The sequence below is a fragment of the Microcaecilia unicolor genome, chromosome 4, assembly GCF_901765095.1.
Source record: "Microcaecilia unicolor chromosome 4, aMicUni1.1, whole genome shotgun sequence".
In the NCBI taxonomy this organism is placed as follows: Eukaryota; Metazoa; Chordata; class Amphibia; order Gymnophiona; family Siphonopidae; genus Microcaecilia; species Microcaecilia unicolor.
The window spans coordinates 149,463,354-149,481,890 of record NC_044034.1 but is presented as its reverse complement, the minus strand read 5'-3'; the positions used below and the strand labels follow the sequence as shown (position 1 = coordinate 149,481,890).

The window sequence follows — 18,537 nt, the reverse complement described above, 5'->3', positions numbered from 1 at the left end:
GTTGAGCCTCTGTTTAAATCGCTCAGAGTGTGTACTTAGGGGGTCTTTTACTAAAGCTTAGCTCCAGCAGCAGGGCACATTTTATTCCTATGGGCCCTGCTGCAGATAGCTCGAGCTAAGCTTTAGTAAAAGACCCCCTTAATGTCTTCTTAAAACTGTGGTAGTTTTGCAAGTGGACTTTTGTAATACTCCTGTACAAGTTACATGCGTTTCAGATTGATGAATTCAGGGTGGTAGTGGGATACATGGGACGTACCCTTATTTCAGTCAGAATTAGAGAGGTAGTTTCCAGCTAGGGTTTGAATACATTTCAAGTTTCTTACATGGAGTTTAAGGGTTCTAAAGACAAAAGGTCCCTTGTACCTTAAAAATAAAACAGAGTGGCATATTAATGCAATGTGAGTTACATTCAAGCCAAAGGGATTTAAAGAAATGAGCAAAGATGATCTGAGAGCCAGAGCCTTGTTGGTAGAAGCCTCCTCTTTGCAGATCAGGTTGGAACAGAACTTTCACATCTTTTACACACAATATATTAACCTGTAAAAATATCCACAGGTTTGTATCCATTGCTGCAGAATTTAACTAGGAGATGCAAGGAGCTCTTGGTTCATTTGGAGCCTTAGCTAATTTGCAGGGAAATTTTCATGTATTACCACAACTTGTGTGTGTTCTGGGTTGTAGCAACATTTGACTTTTGTGTTCCCTTCACAACTCTCATTTATGTGGCTATTGCTCATACCTTTTCAGTAGTTCAAGGTGAGTTATGTTCAGGTACACTAGGCATTCCCCCGTCTCTGGAGGGCTCACAATCCAATTTTGGAGATGAGGCAATGGAGGGCTAAGTGACCTGCCCAGGATCACAAGGAGCAGCAGTGGGATTTGAACCAGGCTTCTCTGCATTTGCTCTAACCACTAGGCTATTTCCTTTCCAGCTATCTGGAAAGAACTACCCCCTGGAAAGAAACCTCCTTTGTTGAAAAGCCTGACTCAGGGACCCAGTGCAAGTTCCCTGCACATGGCATCATGATGAAATCCAAAATATAGAACAGGAAAAGTTCTCTACGATGACGAATCACAGAAGGCAAAAGTAGAGACTAATGATAAAATGAAGGGACCTGCTGTTTGAATGGAAGGACCCTGACTCCTGTCCCCAGAAAACCTCCATTTTATCCTCAGCTCAAACATGGGGCTAAAGTACTTGAATGTCCCTTCCGAAAAGAAAGCTGACTTGGCCATCAAGCTCCTCCCCTCCCCCCAAGATATCTGATGTCCTAGGCAAACCTTCAGCCACTATAGGAGTATATGGTTGGTGGAAGGAATATATAGCAGTATGGGAGTTGTAGTGCTTGATCCTGCCCACTGAAATCAGTTGCTGCAAGCCCCATAATGAGGGGGGGGGGGGGGGGGGTGCAGGAACAGAAATCCAGGACTGTTCTAAAATTTCCAGTCTGGAACTAGGTAACTTGCCTATCTATTTGGAATGAGATAAATTGGAACTCACTAAGCATTATGAACTCAGTATAAGACACTAAATAGGAGACCAATTTAAAAACCCAAAGTAGAGTAGAACACTTAAATCCTAAGTTACATAAACTGTAAGTCAAAACATTTAACACATCTGTGTTATAACTTGCAACTAAAACTGAACAAGGGAGCAGAGGAGGAAAAGAGGAACAGGAAAAAAAAGGATGGGGATTTTATTTTATGACTGGTGTTATCATGACAAGTGTATTTCATGATTGTGAGCCACTTTGATAGAAAGCAAAATATCAAAAGTCTAATCCAAATCATATGATTAATATACTCCACTAATATTTTTATTAACAAATTCACTCCCTTCACCTCTCTCCATTTTCATTTTTACAAGGAGAGCCTATGTAGCCCTGATCTGATGCTGTACATACGCTTCCATTTTTATGGTCATCAACCTAAATTTTATTAGTTTCCACACCTATCTGAAAACAGTTCAGCTTCTTACAGGACAGTCACTAAGCAGAATCTGAGCCATAGATACTAGGAGAATTTTCCAAAGTCATACAACCCTGTCCACAAGCGATGGGTCACTGGCCTGTTCTACATTCAGTGACTCATGGAGCAATGAAGGTGACACTTCACTATACAAGAATGTTTTTCAGGAATTCTATGCTCAGACTATTTAAAGCACTTGTACATTTGTGAAGGTTTCACTGGTCATTGAGAAAGCAAATGCAGAAAACAGCATTTGTTGGTTTCATGACAAATGTTTCCCCAAAAGCTACATGTCTACCTGAAGGGTGGCTAAGTTACAAGTGAGCCCTCTGAAGCAGTGGCTTCTGGTCTTAATACCTCATTTTGCTGGTCCAATTAAAATATCAGAGCCTGTTAAGTGGATATAACAGAAAATTTGTAAATAACCAAATAACTAAAAAGAGTCATTTACTAACGGTTAAATATGATGCAGCATCCACTGCAAGAGATGATCCCTATGGCAGATAATGCATGATAATGGTGACAATGCAAACCAACCATTAATTTTAATTGACCCCATTACTAAAATATACAAATGCTAAAACCCTGCTGCGACAGTTGTGTGTGTGTGTGTGTGTGTAATCTCAGGTTCATATTACAGACGGGAAACATCCTGGGCAAAGTCTGGGACAGGTGTTCTAAAAATGTAAAAATACAAGGTAGGAAATGTAGATCTCCCTTTTATGGTAGGCAGGTCCTGCCCTGTGCATCCCAGAATGCACCACATGGGCTGCTGCCATTTTGCAGATGACAGAACTCAGAGGCATATAATCTCTAGTTCCTGGGTATCCAAACTCAAAGAAACCAATTTTCAATAAAGATTTCAAAATCACTTTAATTAGAATACTATCTAAAAATAAAAATATATATTAAAAAGATAGTATTCTAATTAAAGTGATTTTGAAACCTTTATTGAAAATTGGTTTCTTTGAGTTTGACAGGAACTACAGATTATATACATTGATGGTACCAGAAAGAATATTTTGAAATAAGCCATTGTCCGAGAACTCCGAGGCAGGCATGAGTGGGCATCCCTCCTACCTCGTCCAAGGTATGGGGTCAGGAGGGCTAGGCTTTTGTCAGTAGGGGTTCCTGCTAGACTACTAGAGATTTTGTGTGTGAGGAGGTGGGAGGGGTGGCATTTTTTTTTTTTAAATGTGAGGGGGAAAGAGGGAAGGGGTGGAGGCTGTTACACGAACTAGTCCAGGGCAGGGTGGTCAGGTTAGAGGAAAAGGTGCTGCTAGACACCACTCCTCTCAACCAACTCTTCTACGCCAACCCAGACCTGGAGGGGGGGGAGAGAACATTTCCTGCACACCACGTGTTTTTTTTTATTTTTAAGAGCATGGCTGGGGAATAGCAAATGACCGCATTAAAATGCATTTAATGCAGTCAGTGCAACTTAATACCCGCACTGAAACCATTTGACATTACTCGGCCAGTAAAACCCGCAGTATACCGGGTTAAAGCTGCACTAATGCTTTGTGCATTGGCCCCTGAGATGGGCTGGGATGAGGGACAGTATCAGAGTTCTGGAGCCAGGATGAGGCACAAAGACCTCCCAGAGTGCCTGTTTTGTTTCACACACATACCTCCGAGTGTCCCCGAGCAGCACAGCAGACTTTATAATTGGACAGGAACACCCCTCCCCCTTGCCCTACTGCACCAACTATTTTGTCCGGTGATGGTTCTGACTCACATGAAAAGATTTTTTTTTTTTAAATTCCAAAGTGGTCCTTGCTTGAAAAAACAGTGAAGAACATGTATTTAGATTGTTCAGAAGCACTGAGGAAGTCAGAATTAGGAGACAATAGAACAGATTTAGGGAATTTTTTTTTTAATTTCATGAAAATACATTATATAAATTAAAATGAAACCTTTATATAATCTTGATTAAACAACTTTTAATCATTGTACAGCATTTGAATATGAACATGGGAAGGAGGATAAAAAATAATTAAAATAGAACTATAGATCCTATATAAAAATATAGCATATATTATACATCACAGTACTGCCATTGTGCAAAATGTGTACTTACATTGAGCATTTACTATGTGCTAAAGAGCACTAGTATTACAGCTCACAGACCTATCTGTGTTAACAGTAATGCTTTACAGAGAGAAAAAAAAATGTAGGATTTGACAATATATAGAGCTCCTTGTTGGAAAGGTCCTACCCTGCCAGATGTCACTTGTCAAAACAATCTCTACCGTCCTGCTCATAGCTGACAAGTCTCTAGTAGCTTTTCAGTTACAAGTGGCAAAGTAAAATGGACTGTGGGCTCAAACAGTATCTTCCCAACTGCTGCCAGCCAGCTATGCAACAAGGACAGGAGTAGGAAAAAAAAATAGTGTTAACCTTCCTGAAAAATGGATGGAAGAGAGAACCCAAGCACCTGTTTCCAAACTGACTTAGCCATGTTCAAACCATTTGCAGGTCTGTGCAGAGATAAGACACTCTACCCAAAGTGTGTAAACTGTACTGCACCGGAATGTCAGTCAAGTACTCTGGAATATTCTGCAACTTAACTCAAAGAATGACTTCTGTGGTAACTTCAAGTTTCCGCTGTGGGATAAAAGTGCCTAAAGAAATTTTATGAGCAGCAGCTGAATCTGCTGAAGGCGAGGATAGCCCGGACATGGTGGAAAGTCCTCCAGGCGTTCGGAAGAAGTTTTCGTGGGCAGGTCGTAAACCTTTGGGTGTTACTGGTATAGCAGCCTGTTTGAAACAAAGAAGAAAACAAAAATGTGTTCATGAAACAGAACAGACCTTATCCCATAGATGCCAGGTTACCCAGTTGCAGGCTGGAGACTAAAGTTAAATGCCAAAGCAGTATGGGAGTTTTAGTGCTTGATCCTTCCCCTCCTGAAATCAGTTGCTGCAAGCCCCATAATGCACCGAAGGGAGGGGGGGGGGGGGGGGGAGTGCAGGGACAGAAATCCGGGACTGTTCTAAAATTTCCAGTCTGGAACTAGGTAACTTGCCTATCTATTTGGAATGAGATAAAATGTCAAGTAACAAATCCTCACATTACATCCTCCATATGAAGAGAAGGGACAGCAAGGCCAGTAATCAGGTCCTTGCTGCTGTGTTCTGGTTACGTCCACTGTGACTGAGCAACCCTCTAAGGCAGAGTTAATGCCTGATCTGCAGGCAAAGCCTTTAAGCTTGAAAGTATCAACTTAGCAGTATTATCTTGTGGGCAGGACACATAATGCACCATGAATACTTGTTTTAGGGTTTTAGATTTTCTTTCAACTTAAAAATAAACCAGCAAACTGTTGTTAGGAACAAAATGGTTACTAAAACGACAAGGCACTACAGAGAGATTAAAGGCAAAAGGCATGCATTCCAGTCAGATGGCTCAGAATCCAAGTAAACACTATCCAATCTGGTCTCTTAATGCCACTGAATAAAAATAGCAAAAGTGAAAGCGCATTCTTCAGATTAAACAGCTGAATGAGGGAGGAGTGTGGACGGGAGCACTCTGAACGCAAATGCTTAATCAAGATTAAGAGTACACTTTGGCTTTAAATCAGTTATTTTTTCTTCTTTAAAACAAAGCTATTAAAAAAAAAGCTGAAACTAAAGAATGTAATCAAAATAAAGGTGTTCACTTTGATAATCTTACCTGCTGTAATGCAATCATGGTAATGGGCTGTCCTGTTAATTGGTTATGTCCAGGTTCTGGGGATACATGTTTGGACACACTCAAATCCTCTGAAATGGGGTTACCATGTTCTATTCTTGGAGAAATAGTCACAGGACCAGGGCAGGCTGAGACCTGCATCTGAGGGGAGAGGAGTCCTAAATGCTGCAGTGTGAAATTGAAGATTGCAGGGTTGGGAGTATGAGGAGCAGCATGGTTGGAGGCAAATGCTGTACTTGCTCCACTCAGTACAGGCAGCGCTGCAAGAGAGCCTTGGGGAACCAATAGATTCAAGGGTGCCATATGAAGAGAAGGGACAGCAATAGCAGATAGGTCCGATGCTGGGATTGGAATGACTCCTAAGAGAAACAAAATAAAACCCTTTCAAACAATGAAATACGCTAAATTATTCTAAAAACATTTTTTCTTGTTTGCAAAACACTGGTAACTCCTTCACCTATTTATAGATTAACTCCCCAGGAACTCTAATGGAACCTGCCCAAAGTGGTGTACAATGAAACTTAATACAAACACAATATAATGAACGATATACAAAAGAATCTTCCATCAAAATTACATAGATATAATACGAATAGCCCAACCTTATCAAAATTACCCCATCTAGTCACTATTCCCTGGATTCTATACAGCATGCCTAGAGATCCGCGCCTAAATTCAAGTGTATTCTATAACACGCATAACTTAATTGGCTAAACAAGCTAATCAGCGTTAACAGCTCTTAACAAGCAATAATGAGCACTAATTGGCAAGAATTAGAATTTATACGCACAACTCACTAAGTGTATTCTGTAAGCGGTGTGCCTAACTTCTTAATGTGCACAGCCAAAAAGGAGCGGGGTTATAGGCATTTTGTGGGAGTTCTGAAATTTACACGTGTAGCTATAGAATATGGCCCAGGATTTACGCCTCATTTTCGTTGGTGTAAATGGAGGCATGTAGTTTTAGGCACTGAGATATCAACTAAGCGTATTCTATATACTGAGCCTAAATCTAGACGCTGCTTATAGAAAACGCTTAGTCAGCACCGATTTCCATGCCGTTTTTTTTTTTAGGCGCTATATATCTCCCCCTATACCCCCGACTAAGCTCAGCTACCACCACAAAAAGCTCTTGTAAGATTTATGCATGACAAACATTGGATCACTGGTCCCCGTAGAAAGTCTGAGAGGAGCACAACACCGTATCAGGGATGTACCAACCTAATTTGTTTCATAGAGTAGGCCCATTCCCCAATCAGCTCGCTTCACAAAGTTGTCTTGCCTACCTTCCACATTTCTATCCAATCATTCCTATACACAGGCCAAAGAGATAGCGTGACCTCTTTTTGTCGAGATTAGGGTGCAGTTAGAGCTACATCCAATGACCTATGACCATGAGTTGGCTATTAATATTTGATCACTCCTCTTCCCCAAGAGGACTGTGAATCTTAGGAAGATTACTGGCCTGATGAGACCAAACAAGAATGCAACAGTCAACCACAAATTGCTCCCTTCGCAAAGATGTAACACACCTGTACTAGGTGAATTGGAGAGTTTATTTTCTGGGGATGTATCGGCTCTCTCTTGACCAGGAAGACTAGACTCACTACCAAGGGATGCAAGATGGCTTAAAGGAATAAGATATCCTGATGGAAAGAGTGGCTGAAAAACGTAAAGAGAGATTGCTCAGTCGAACAACAGTTACACTGTATTCCATCAAAAACCAAATTTGTCTTTTCGTAAACTCCACTGAAATGTCAAGTACACATTCTGCAGACTTTTTGCTAAGCTAGTAAATGTTAAGCAACATTCTCAAAAAAGATTAATACATCAAGACTTGGGCCATGTCATAAGCTGCTTTGAAGTGTGACCACAGTCCATTTATAATGTAACATATTAATACAATAGAATACTGCATTCACTTATTGTAGTTGCCTGTGATTTTATAAGCAGTACCACTTAAAGTTGATTCTTAACCAGCAGTAATAGGAGCCGGGTTTCTAACGCTCCATAGAAATGCATCTATAGAATTATGGATGCCAGTGGAGGAACTGTATGCACATAGGACCACTAGAATCAAATTTCTACTGACATTCTACTACAAAAACAAAGGAGAAATTAGGTTTTCCCTGTTACATTTTTTAAATTTCTTTTAGTCCTACCAAACCAGTCTAGAACCTATGGGTTAGGCTCTGTCTCCATCTGCTTGTTAGTGGGTATAGTACACTAACTCTGCCCTATCAGGGCACTGTGCAGCCAGAGAGCTGAACTATGGATTTCCTTCGCTGCTTTCAAAATTTCTGTGCTCCCATTTGCCCTCAATCAAATGTTCTCAAAAATCAAGTACATTTCTTTTTCTAAAAGGAAAGGCTCAAAAACAAAAATTGAATTTGTTGTTGTGTGTGTGTGTGTGTGGGGGGGGGGGGGGGGGGGGGGGGGGGGGGGTGAAGACACTCCAAACGTTAGAAGATCCAGCTTGGGGAAAAAGGAGAAATTAGATCTTACCTGCTAATTTGTTTTCCTTGAGTCTCTCCAGACTATTCCTGACGAGTGGGTAATATGCACTCCTACTAGCAGAGAGAGACTGAGAATTGAGTAGTGACACCTGTATAAGGGACTGTGCAACCCTGACCTGCTCAGTATTTCAAATAGCCAAGCACCATAGAAGAATCACAAAAACTCAGAAATAGAGAACATAACATAACTAAACTCCCTTCAGGAACCCCCGGAAGGAAGAAAGCACCAGACATCCAACCAAATGAGACTGCAACATCACAGTAGCCACTTGCAGCCCCAGAAGCATCAGGCACCCCACCAAGGTGACACACTCCTCCCCCCAGGCAGGGTTCAGAAATGGTCTGGAGACTCACAGAAAGCAAGTTAGCAGGTAAGATCTAATCTTTCCTTCTTTATCGTCTGCTCCAGACCATTCTCGACGAGTGGGAAGTACCAAAACAGTACTCGCCGAGGGTGGGAAATTCCCCGGACCAACAGAGAAGCCCCAAAACAAGCGCCCTGCCGGGACTGAACATCCAACCGGCAATGCCTGACAAAGGAATGAAAAGGACCAAGTTGCTGCCCAGCAAATGTCCTGTGAAGGAATAAGAAAATGCTTCGCCCAAGAGGAGGCCTGAGCCCACGTACAATGCACCCAAACACGGCAGGTGCATCCTTACCCTGTAATAGATAAGCGGACACCACAGCCTCCTTAATGCAGCGAGTGATGAAGGCCTTCAATGCTGCCTCCCCTTTCCGCAGACTGCCAAACAAACAAAGATGATCTGACTTCAAACACATCACTTCAGAACCCTACAGACATCAAGCCTGTACAAGGAAAAAGGAGACTCCTCCTGCGAAAACAATGACAAAGAAATAGACTGAGTAACATGAAAAGGAGAAATTACCTTGGGCAAAAAGGACAGAACTGGCCACAAAGACACCTTCCCTTTACAGAAAGCCAGAAAAGGCTCCCGACACGATAGAGCCTGCAACTCTGAAATACACCGCGCCGACGTGATAGCCACCAAAAATACCACCTTGAGAGAAAGATCCTTGACGGAGGCTTGCTGAAGAGGATCGAAAGGGGCCTTAACTAAGGCCGACAGCACCAAATTCAAATCCCAAGGAGGAACGACTGGCCGACCTAGTGGTCTCAACTGTTTGCCCCCCTGGAAAAAACAGAGAACATCCGGATGGAGAGACAAAGACTTCCCCTGAATTGGGCCCTGAAAACAAGCTAGAGCTGCCAGTTGCACCCAAAGGGAAGACAACAACCCTTTCTCCAATCCATACTGAAGGAATTCCAAAAGGCTTCCAAGCGAAGCCCGCAGGGGAAGCACCTCTCGCTCGTCACACCAAGCCTCAAAAATACACCAAACTCGTACGTAGGCCAAATAGGTGGAACACTTCCTAGAACTCAAGAGGGTACGAATCACCCCAAAGGAATATCCCTTCTTCGACCACCTCGCCTGCTCAACAGCCAAACCATAAGCGAGAACCAAATCACATCGGGCATGAGAACGGGACCCTGCTGAGGCAGACCACCCTCTAAGGGAAAAATGAATCGGATCACACACCTGCAACTGAACCAGATCAGCATACCACGGCCGGCGCAGCCAGTCGGGGGCCACTACAACTACTTGACTGCCGTGACCCCAAATGCACTACAGAACTCGACCGATGAGCGGACACAGAGGGAACACAAATAGCAGACCCTGAGACGTCCAGGGCTGAGCCAACGCATCGTCAGATGACTGAAGAACCTTGGGACCTTTGCATTCTCTGCTGTGGCTATGAGATCCACGATTGGAGGACCCCTCCTATCAACAATGAGTTGAAATGCAAAGGGAGCCAAACTCCACTCCCCCAGATCCAGATGATGGCGACTGAGATAATCCACTGCCAATTTGGCGGAGTGCGCCACCAACAGCAGCCTTAGATTCTGCTCCGCCCAGGCCATGATCAGGGCTGCTTCTTGTACCAACAGAGGGCTCTTGGTAACTCGCAGGCGACTAACATAAGGTACCGTGGTCACATTGTCCGAGAGCACGTGAATATCCCAGAGATGAATCAACCACTGAAAGGCCAACAGACGGTTGATCAACCAGCAGGACTCCTCGGCCACTTGCCCGACAATGGGCTCCCCACCAGGAGAGACTGGCATCCGTAGTCACCCAGTCCAGAAGTATGCCCCAACTCAATGCCGTCAATCTAGCCACCACTGAAGGCTGAGATGCACTGCCCTGCGAAGCCGCACCCTGCTAGACAGCGCATCCAACACATCAAGAGTGCAAACTGAGGAGGCCTCATTTGAGCCCTCACCCATGGAACCACTTCGATTGCCACCGCCATGGAAAACAAGACCTGGAGAATCGCCCAAGCGGACGGATCCTTGATTACGAGAAGTCGACAAATCTGTGACTGAATCTTCTGGATACTTGCTTCCGGGAGGCACACCATGCCATCCTGCATGTCAAAATGAACCCCCAGATATTCCGACTGGGGGAAAGACAACTCTTGGCCACATTGACAATCCAACCTAGATGTTGAAGCAGTTGGACCACCTGAGCCATGGCTATGAGGCTCTCCTCGATGGACTTTGCTCTTATCAGCCAGTAATCCAAGTAGGGGTTCACCAGAATGCTCTCCTGCCTGAAGTGAGCCGCCACTACCACCATCACCTTGCAGAAGGTCCATGGTGCAGTAGCCAGGCTGAAGGGCATTGCCTGAAACTGGTAGAGTTCCCCCAAGACTGTAAATTGGAGAAAACGCTGATGATACCAAAGAACTGGAATATGAAGGTACGCTTCTGACACTTCTAAGAAGGTCAGAAACTCTCCCAGCTGCACTGCTATCACTGAAACGTAGGGTCTCCATGCGGAAGGGAGAAACGCACAAGGCCCAATTCACCCCCTTGAGATCCAGGACAGGACGCCAGGAATCCTACTTTTTGGGCACTACAAAATAAATGGAATACCTCCCAGAAGCTCTTTCTTCTGGAGGGACCAGAATCACTGCCCTCGGGGCCAAAAGCCTCTCCAGGGTCTGCCGGACAGCTGCCATCTTGAACTGAGACTTGCAGTGAGACGAGGATAGCATCTGGAAGAGGACAACAAAACTCCAGCACATAGCCGTCCTTGATAATGTCCAGGACCCATTGATCTGATGTCATGCTGGCCCACCTCTGGTAAAACAGCTGCAACTTGCTGCCAATGGGTGCTACCAGAGGCTGGGCCACCACACCCTCATTGTGAAGCTCTGGAACCTCCAGCACTTCAAGGCCCCATCACGACCTCCCAGCCTGTTGCCCCGAAAGGAAGGAAAGGACTGAAAAGGCTGACCTGTACTCAGGTAACGACTATGCTGGGAACTGGCCCCATCGACCTGGCCAATACCTGCACAGCTCCCTCAGGCATTCCGACCCATCAAACGGGAAGTTGAGTGGGATTGGTCCTCCAGGAACCGAGGAACCTTGGATTCACCCAAGCTCTTCACCAGCTTCTCCCCAAAAAGAAACTTGCCCTGGAATGGAAGCCAACTCAAACAAACCTTGGAGGCCACGTCTGCTGACCAATTCTGGAGCTTTTCTGAAACCACCAGTGTGCCCAACTCCAAGTTAATGACGTCTGAAGATGCCTGCGAGAAGAACGCTGTCGGTTTGTGTTCAGGAGGTGCTCAGCCCACCGAAAGCAGGCTCATGCCACGTAACCCCCACAAATGGCTGCCTGTAACGCCAATGCCGAAACCTCAAAAGGAGCGCTTCAGTAGAGCTGTCTTCTTGGTGACTGCTGTCAACAGAGCATCCACCTTAGGGACCTGGAAAGGCTCCAGGTCCAACATAGAGAGCTGCTAAAGTAGAGTCATTGCCCGACCAATGTGCAACTGCAAATCCGGCATCTTCCACTCACCCTCCATCAACTCCCGCAAATCCTTGTGATACGGAAAGGTCTGGGGTGCCGGCGCACCCCCTTTAACAGCAGATCACCCTTCCGAGACACCTGAGGATCGTCAGACAATTTGAGTAGGACCTCCATCAACAAAGTTGGCAACTCCTGCCACCTAAAAATCCGAATCTGAAGGATCCTCCCCCATAGGCACCTGAGCAGGCTCCCCCATGCTCTCTGCATCCCAGGGATCTCCCTGATCCGCATCCTGAGAGAATGGGAGCTCTGATCTGAGGGAAAGCACGTCCTCCAGGTCCTCCCCAGCAACAATGCGGGTCTTCTTGACCCCAAGGGCCCCCCTGGTGATCACGGTCCAAGTGACCCTTCTGGTGCTATGGTCACCAGGGGATCTCCCACAGCCTCCACAGGGAGCCCCCCTCTTTAGGCAATAAGCCTGATGAAGTAATAGAACAAATTCAGGGGAAAAATGAGAGGGGACCGCAGAGGCATCATACCTGGTAAGAAGTGGCAGTCCCTCTCCTGAGTCCAGCCCTGCAGCACTTGGACCCAAAATGGCAGACGTTCCCGCCAAAACGGCTTTGGGATCACCACGCGCCAGGAGTGCAGTTTCCCCGAGAGAAGCCTCCTTACTCTGTTGAGGGGCCTTCCCAGCACTCCCCACCACCGGGACACCTGATTCTGGGTCAGCACCCGTCACTGTCTCCACTTAGCGCACATATGGCAAAGACCACTGTGTACAGAGACCACCTGCCGAGTGGAACAGGCCGCGCACTTACGTGCCTTCTCTGCCTGGGAGGCCATGCCAAACTGTACCAGAGAAGTCCAGCCACAAGCTTCCCACCGCAAAAGATGCTCCCCCACCTGATAGCGTGCTGCAACCTGCCCCGAGTGTCTTGAGATTTTATTTTCTGCTGCCTGTGCATTCTGTTTCTTGCCCCTCTTTTTTTTTTTTTAAACTAGCAGCAAAATCTGCTCCAGGACACTCCTGAAGCAATCCCTTAAATACTATTCTAACTTTTCTAAGTGAATGGGGCCAAAAATGGCACACCCAACCAAAGAAGAGCAGGGCTGCACAGACTCACCTACCTCTGCTGGGAGACTGAGAAATACTAAGCAGGTCAGGGTTGCACAGCCCCTTATACAGGTATCATTACTCAATTCTCAGTCTCCCTCTGCTGCTAGGAGTGCATATTACCTACTTGTTGGGAATGGTCTGGAGCAGACGATAAGGAAGAAAGGTTTATAACTTGGAGCGGACATCCCCTCCTCCACAACTGGTTCTCCAACTTGTCCAGGAGCTTAAGCACAGACCACAACAGAAGCTGCATAGTTCTGCCCATCCCTATCTGCTCGTTAGTCTCTGTCTCCATCTGCTGTTTGGGTAGGCATAACCCACAGGCCCACCCCAATAAACAACCTGCCATGGTAACCAATTACAATGCTTAAGACTATATAAGGAAATAAGGGGAGGATATTAAAAACTAATTGCCGGGTTAACTTTAGGAGTCAAGCAACTTCAAATTCCACCCCTCAGGCCATTTGATTTTTGACTGGACAAATTGCTGTTTAGCCCAAAGTTATCTGGTTAAAGGACAAGGGGCGAGTGATTGCCAGGAGTGTGATTACGGTTATCCACTTAAAACTATGGCTCATTCATTCTGTCAAATACCTGTACTAAGGCTACCTGGATAAAGATATGCATTTATCCAAACCCTGGCAACTTAAACTGGTATCTTTTTGAATATCATAAGATAAATGTAACCAGATATGTTTTGCTGAATATTTGAAGTTTAACATACTATTGTAAATGCAAAGAGACTGTTCACATGGCCACGTTACACTATATTCCCCCCCCAACAAAAAAAAGTCTGCAGTACTGTTCCCATTTCTGAAGAGAAACTGCCATCCTATAGACCTCTCACTATCTAGAGAGAACCATGTGAGAAGCCCTCAGCCAGATGCATCAGCTCTACACTACAGAGCAAAGTGTGCTTTCAGACCCTTTTAGTAAGGGCTTCAAAACATTCCTGGTTTTACAGTAAGAACATGTATTTATACAAAATTCAGGCACACAGGACCCCACACTTCCACTAAAAATCGATCAACTATCTAGCTCTATATAATAACCACATGTGAAAAAGCATTGGTGTAAAAGTGGACCATTAAAACAACTTTGTATTTATTATTGATCCATTTTACACTACGTTACCAAGGAAATCCTATGGGAGATACAAGATCTATGAAAATACAAGAAGAAATAAGATGGAACATCTTTCAGCACCCTAAAATGCAAGGGAAGCAAGGTTTAAAATATAAACATGGGATTCTTTCTATGTCATTGTTTGGTAGCAGTCTTCATGATAACCACGTTTTCAATTAGATACAGTCACAGGCAGATTCTAGCTGTGGGAATGTTCATAAAGTACGACTTAAGGACTGGATTACAAGAGTTTCAGTGTAGATCATAAAATAAGTACATTAAAACATAGAAAGAAAATTAAAATAACAAACATTTCAAAGCACAGAACTATTTACTTCATCCTTAGGCATTTAGTTTATAGATGCCCTTGTTTTCACTTTTTTTGCGCTGTACTTACCCCCAAGACGTCATCAACCTTTGCAGAATCGCCTTTTGATATTTTTGCCAAGCCAGTATCCTCTGGGGACTGCAATCTCTTCAAGCATTTTTCTGGAATGGATTCATTCTTCACCATTGGCGCCAAGCTCTTACTTTTTAAAACAGATTGGGTTTTTGCTAGTCTGCCACCTTCTGCACCACAAACCACTTCACAGTTGGCTTTAAGGGAACTCTGAATCATAGCCCCATCCACACAGGGGACAGAGTGGGCTTCAGGGCTTGGGTTTTGCATAGTCACAGTTCTAACTTGAGAAGGTTGTATATAGAGCATATAGGGCGTGCCAGAGTGTGTGTAAGGCAGCACCACAGGTACTGCCTGTGTAAGCTCGCTATGAGTTACAGGGATGAGCCCCTCAGGCTGAAAAATGGGTGAGGACTGAGAGGATGGTGGACTACTGGAGTCTGACTGAACTAGGGATTCAAGAGAAGCTGTCTTACAAGGCAGAGTAGATTTTGACAGCTGTGAATTTGTTTTCCTTTTCAACTGCCTGAAAAAATTAAAAGAAAGCCAAAATCTGGGTTAATGTCAAACCTTTGAAATCCTACACTGAAAAATCAATCTAAGTAATTTACAGTTAATATCCACACACGACTTTAAAGAAATGATCCTGTGAAATTTAAATACTTCAATGGACAAAAAAAATTAACCAAAACAAGAATGAAGGGAACAAAAGTTACAGTAAAGTGACATTTATGGAAAAGAATTCAATCACTAGCTCATCATATCTCCTTGTAGCTGGGGGCACACAGTGAAACAGGGGAGGAAAGAGGGAAAAGAAGGAGCTTGCAAGAGGAAGAAAGTAAAGAGTTAGAAAATAGGACCAGAACTGAAGACATGGTGGATATGTACACACAAGTAGCCAAGTCTATCCAGCAGGCCACACAGGGAACATGGCAAGCCAATTAGGCAAAAGCCACACTAACTCTAGTAACTAGTGAATGAAAGCTTTTGTAATTATTTAAATATGTTTAATGTGTCTTTTAGTGCCAAGACATAACTAGTCGGCAATTATCCTGATCCTAGTAGAGATGCAGCTGCATCTGAAGACAGGCAAGATGAAGTCAGGATGAGGCTTAGAGAAAGCAGTTTAAAATAGTTGTGGCCAGAATTACAAAAATAAATACATAAGATGATCATTTTCTTAGACCACCACACACAGCAAGATCTCAAAAAGATACAGGAATAAAACTGAAAAAAAAAAAAAAAAAAAAAAAACAACCCACAACCCAAAGTGCAAAAGAAAGTGAAAAACAGATTCATACTGGGAATCCTCCAGTTTGTGCAGTTGCTTTAGTATTACTGATATGCGTATATTCCAGATTCTCTTCCACCCCACAATGAACAACCATCTTCAGTCCATAGTTCTCTCAGTACCAAACAAGTTTATTATTATCACACCCTCACCCCCAGAGGACTTACTGTGAATGTTCTTCTAACTGCAATTTGCAAATTGCCGCCAGCTGAGCCATTTTGTTTGGGAAGAACTGAAGACCAGTGTCGCTCTCTGCTTGACAAAAAACACATTAAAAAAAAATAAAAACACTGCAAATGAAGCAGCATGAGGGTAATTTTATAAAGTAAGTCACCTAGATTAAGAGGATAAAAAAAACACTAATGTGCAGCCTTTATTAAAACAGGTGCCTATCCACTGGTTAGAAGGGTAGTTATGGGGGAGGGGAGGTTGTTGCTAATTTTACTAGTTAAGGAATTAGGAATGGGAAGTAGGGGGGAGAATAGTTGTTTAATCATTAGATGAGTTTAGGATCTATGTTTACATCCCCTAAGACTTGTTTGTTGATTTCGGTTACGGTATGGGAGCGATATATAGGTGGGATGATTCAAGATGTTAATTTTCACTAAGGTAAATATGGATCGTGTGGAGAGGTAAAGTTAAAATGGGATGATCATAATGGTTATCACAGTTGAGCGACCAATAAGAGGCCAACTATGGTTCATGCACTAGCTGTGTTGGAAGTTTGTGATCTGCATTCCATGTAGTTTGGTAGACATTTATTAGGGCAAGGTTATGTATAACCACATAAGGGGGAGGTATATAAAAAGATTTTTAAGGTCTAATTAATTTAGATGACGGGGAGGAGGGGGAAATATAAATATGATGACTGTATCACAAATTATGTTTGAAGGTTTCTTATTGGAGAAATGTATACAGAAATGCACACTGACATGTAATGGAGAATTTCTGCTTTATGATTGACATCAATAAAAAATTTAAAACCTTAAAACAGGTGCTTATGGACTACATTCAGTTAATGGCAGTGAAAAAACAGCAAAGAAAGAAAAATCCATGCTGAGACCTATTCTATAAATGGCACGCCAATCAGTTTACAGAATCGCGCTTAGGAGCCAATTTCCACAACAAGCTTTGGGAAACCTGGGGTAAATCCTGGCATGTAAAGTAGGTGCGGATTTCTAGTATTCAGTAATACTACGCTCATCTTTAGTGAATGCCCCACCCATGGCCACACCCCCTTTTTAATTGTGCGATTTAAGATTTGCATGCGGATCTTTATAGAGTAGTGTTTAGCAAGATGTGCGCACAAATCCAAAATGTTGCCAATAATTAATTACTGGCACTAATTGGCTCATTAGTCAATTTAGTTATGCACACATCTCAGGATAGCACAATTTTGCACAACATTTATAGAATCTGCCCCTGTGTGTCTATAGAAAACAAATCCTTCCAAAACTGTGGGTAAAATACACCTGCATACATTTAAACCAGTGTATACAATATGCACGCACACACATTTTATGAAATATTCACATAAGATCACGTCCTCTGCCCCAGCACACATCTACAAGCGTACAAACTATCGCCATCATATGTACATTTACTTGCTGAGTAAAATGTTACAAGAGGTACAAACACAAAACAATTACTATACAAATGTAATGTACTTATGTTTAAGGACCATTGTAGGGTAAAAATCAAAACAAATGGTTAATGTCGACATGTCTACAACTGCTGAGATGCTTGGAGTACCTAGGAATAGAAATAAAGAAAAAAAAAAGAGGTATAAAACTATGGGCCCAATATTCAGCGATTTAAGCAGGCAGGAGAGGCTCCTGCCTGCTTAAAATCAAACAGGGCCACCCAACTGCCAACATGCAACAGCACTTAACCAGGCAGTGTCGCTATATATCTGCCCTGACTGGCCAACGAAAACGTGGGCAGGTCAAGGACAGTTCAGGGGTAGTGTTGGGGAGCAGCCAGCATCTGCATAGTAAGCAGGTGAATTTTAAATTGTGCTAGTTAGCTATGCATAATAACAGTCAGAACCCACATTAAAAAAGTGCCCTGTGCTGTTAAAGATTCCACCCCCCCCCCAACACACAATACTAGACCTCCAAACCCAGACCCTGCTGCTACTCAAGATAGCCTTCCCTCCTCCTCAGGCCTACCTGAAGTCACTGGTGGTTCAGAGGGATGAAAGGGGCACGAGTGAAGCCAACTGATCCTTTCCCTAGTGCCTATGACTCCAAAATGGCTGCTGTGTGTGTGTGTGTGCGGGGGGGGGGGGGGGGGGGGATCCTCAAAAGCAAAGGGCACTTTTTTTTTTTTATATGCAGGTCCCAGCTGATATTCAGCAAGGCCTATATAACTGTTAAGTGGGCCCCTGTTGAATATTGGCCAGTCTTGCTGAATATTTTTATGCAAGTCCCAGGTGATATTCAGCAAGGCCTGTATAACTTATGTGGGCCCCAGTTGAATATTGACCAGGACCTCCTTAAACTCCAGCAGCCAGCACCAGTACAATTAGCCCCAGACATGGAGTGCTGATGCCTGCACATAGCCCAGCACTGAATATCTGGGG

General features: G+C 43.8%; 1 protein-coding gene across 2 annotated transcripts in view; it reads right to left on the bottom strand.

Moving 5' to 3' along the window:
• Nucleotides 1-3,929: 3,929 nt before the first annotated feature.
• E2F8 (E2F transcription factor 8) overlaps nt 3,930-18,537 on the bottom strand; it is a 44,266-nt gene continuing 29,658 nt past the window's right edge. Inside the window, exons 8-12 of one of the 2 annotated variants that reach the window (XM_030200721.1) lie at nt 16,121-16,208; nt 14,660-15,188; nt 7,191-7,320; nt 5,642-6,018; nt 3,930-4,728 (exon numbers count right to left, since the gene is read on the bottom strand). In XM_030200721.1, the coding sequence (XP_030056581.1) occupies nt 4,540-4,728; nt 5,642-6,018; nt 7,191-7,320; nt 14,660-15,188; nt 16,121-16,208 (1,313 nt within the window). In that variant the 3' untranslated portion in view covers nt 3,930-4,539. The remainder of the gene's footprint in view (nt 4,729-5,641; nt 6,019-7,190; nt 7,321-14,659; nt 15,189-16,120; nt 16,209-18,537) is intronic. The other variant, XM_030200722.1, reaches the window with a different exon arrangement.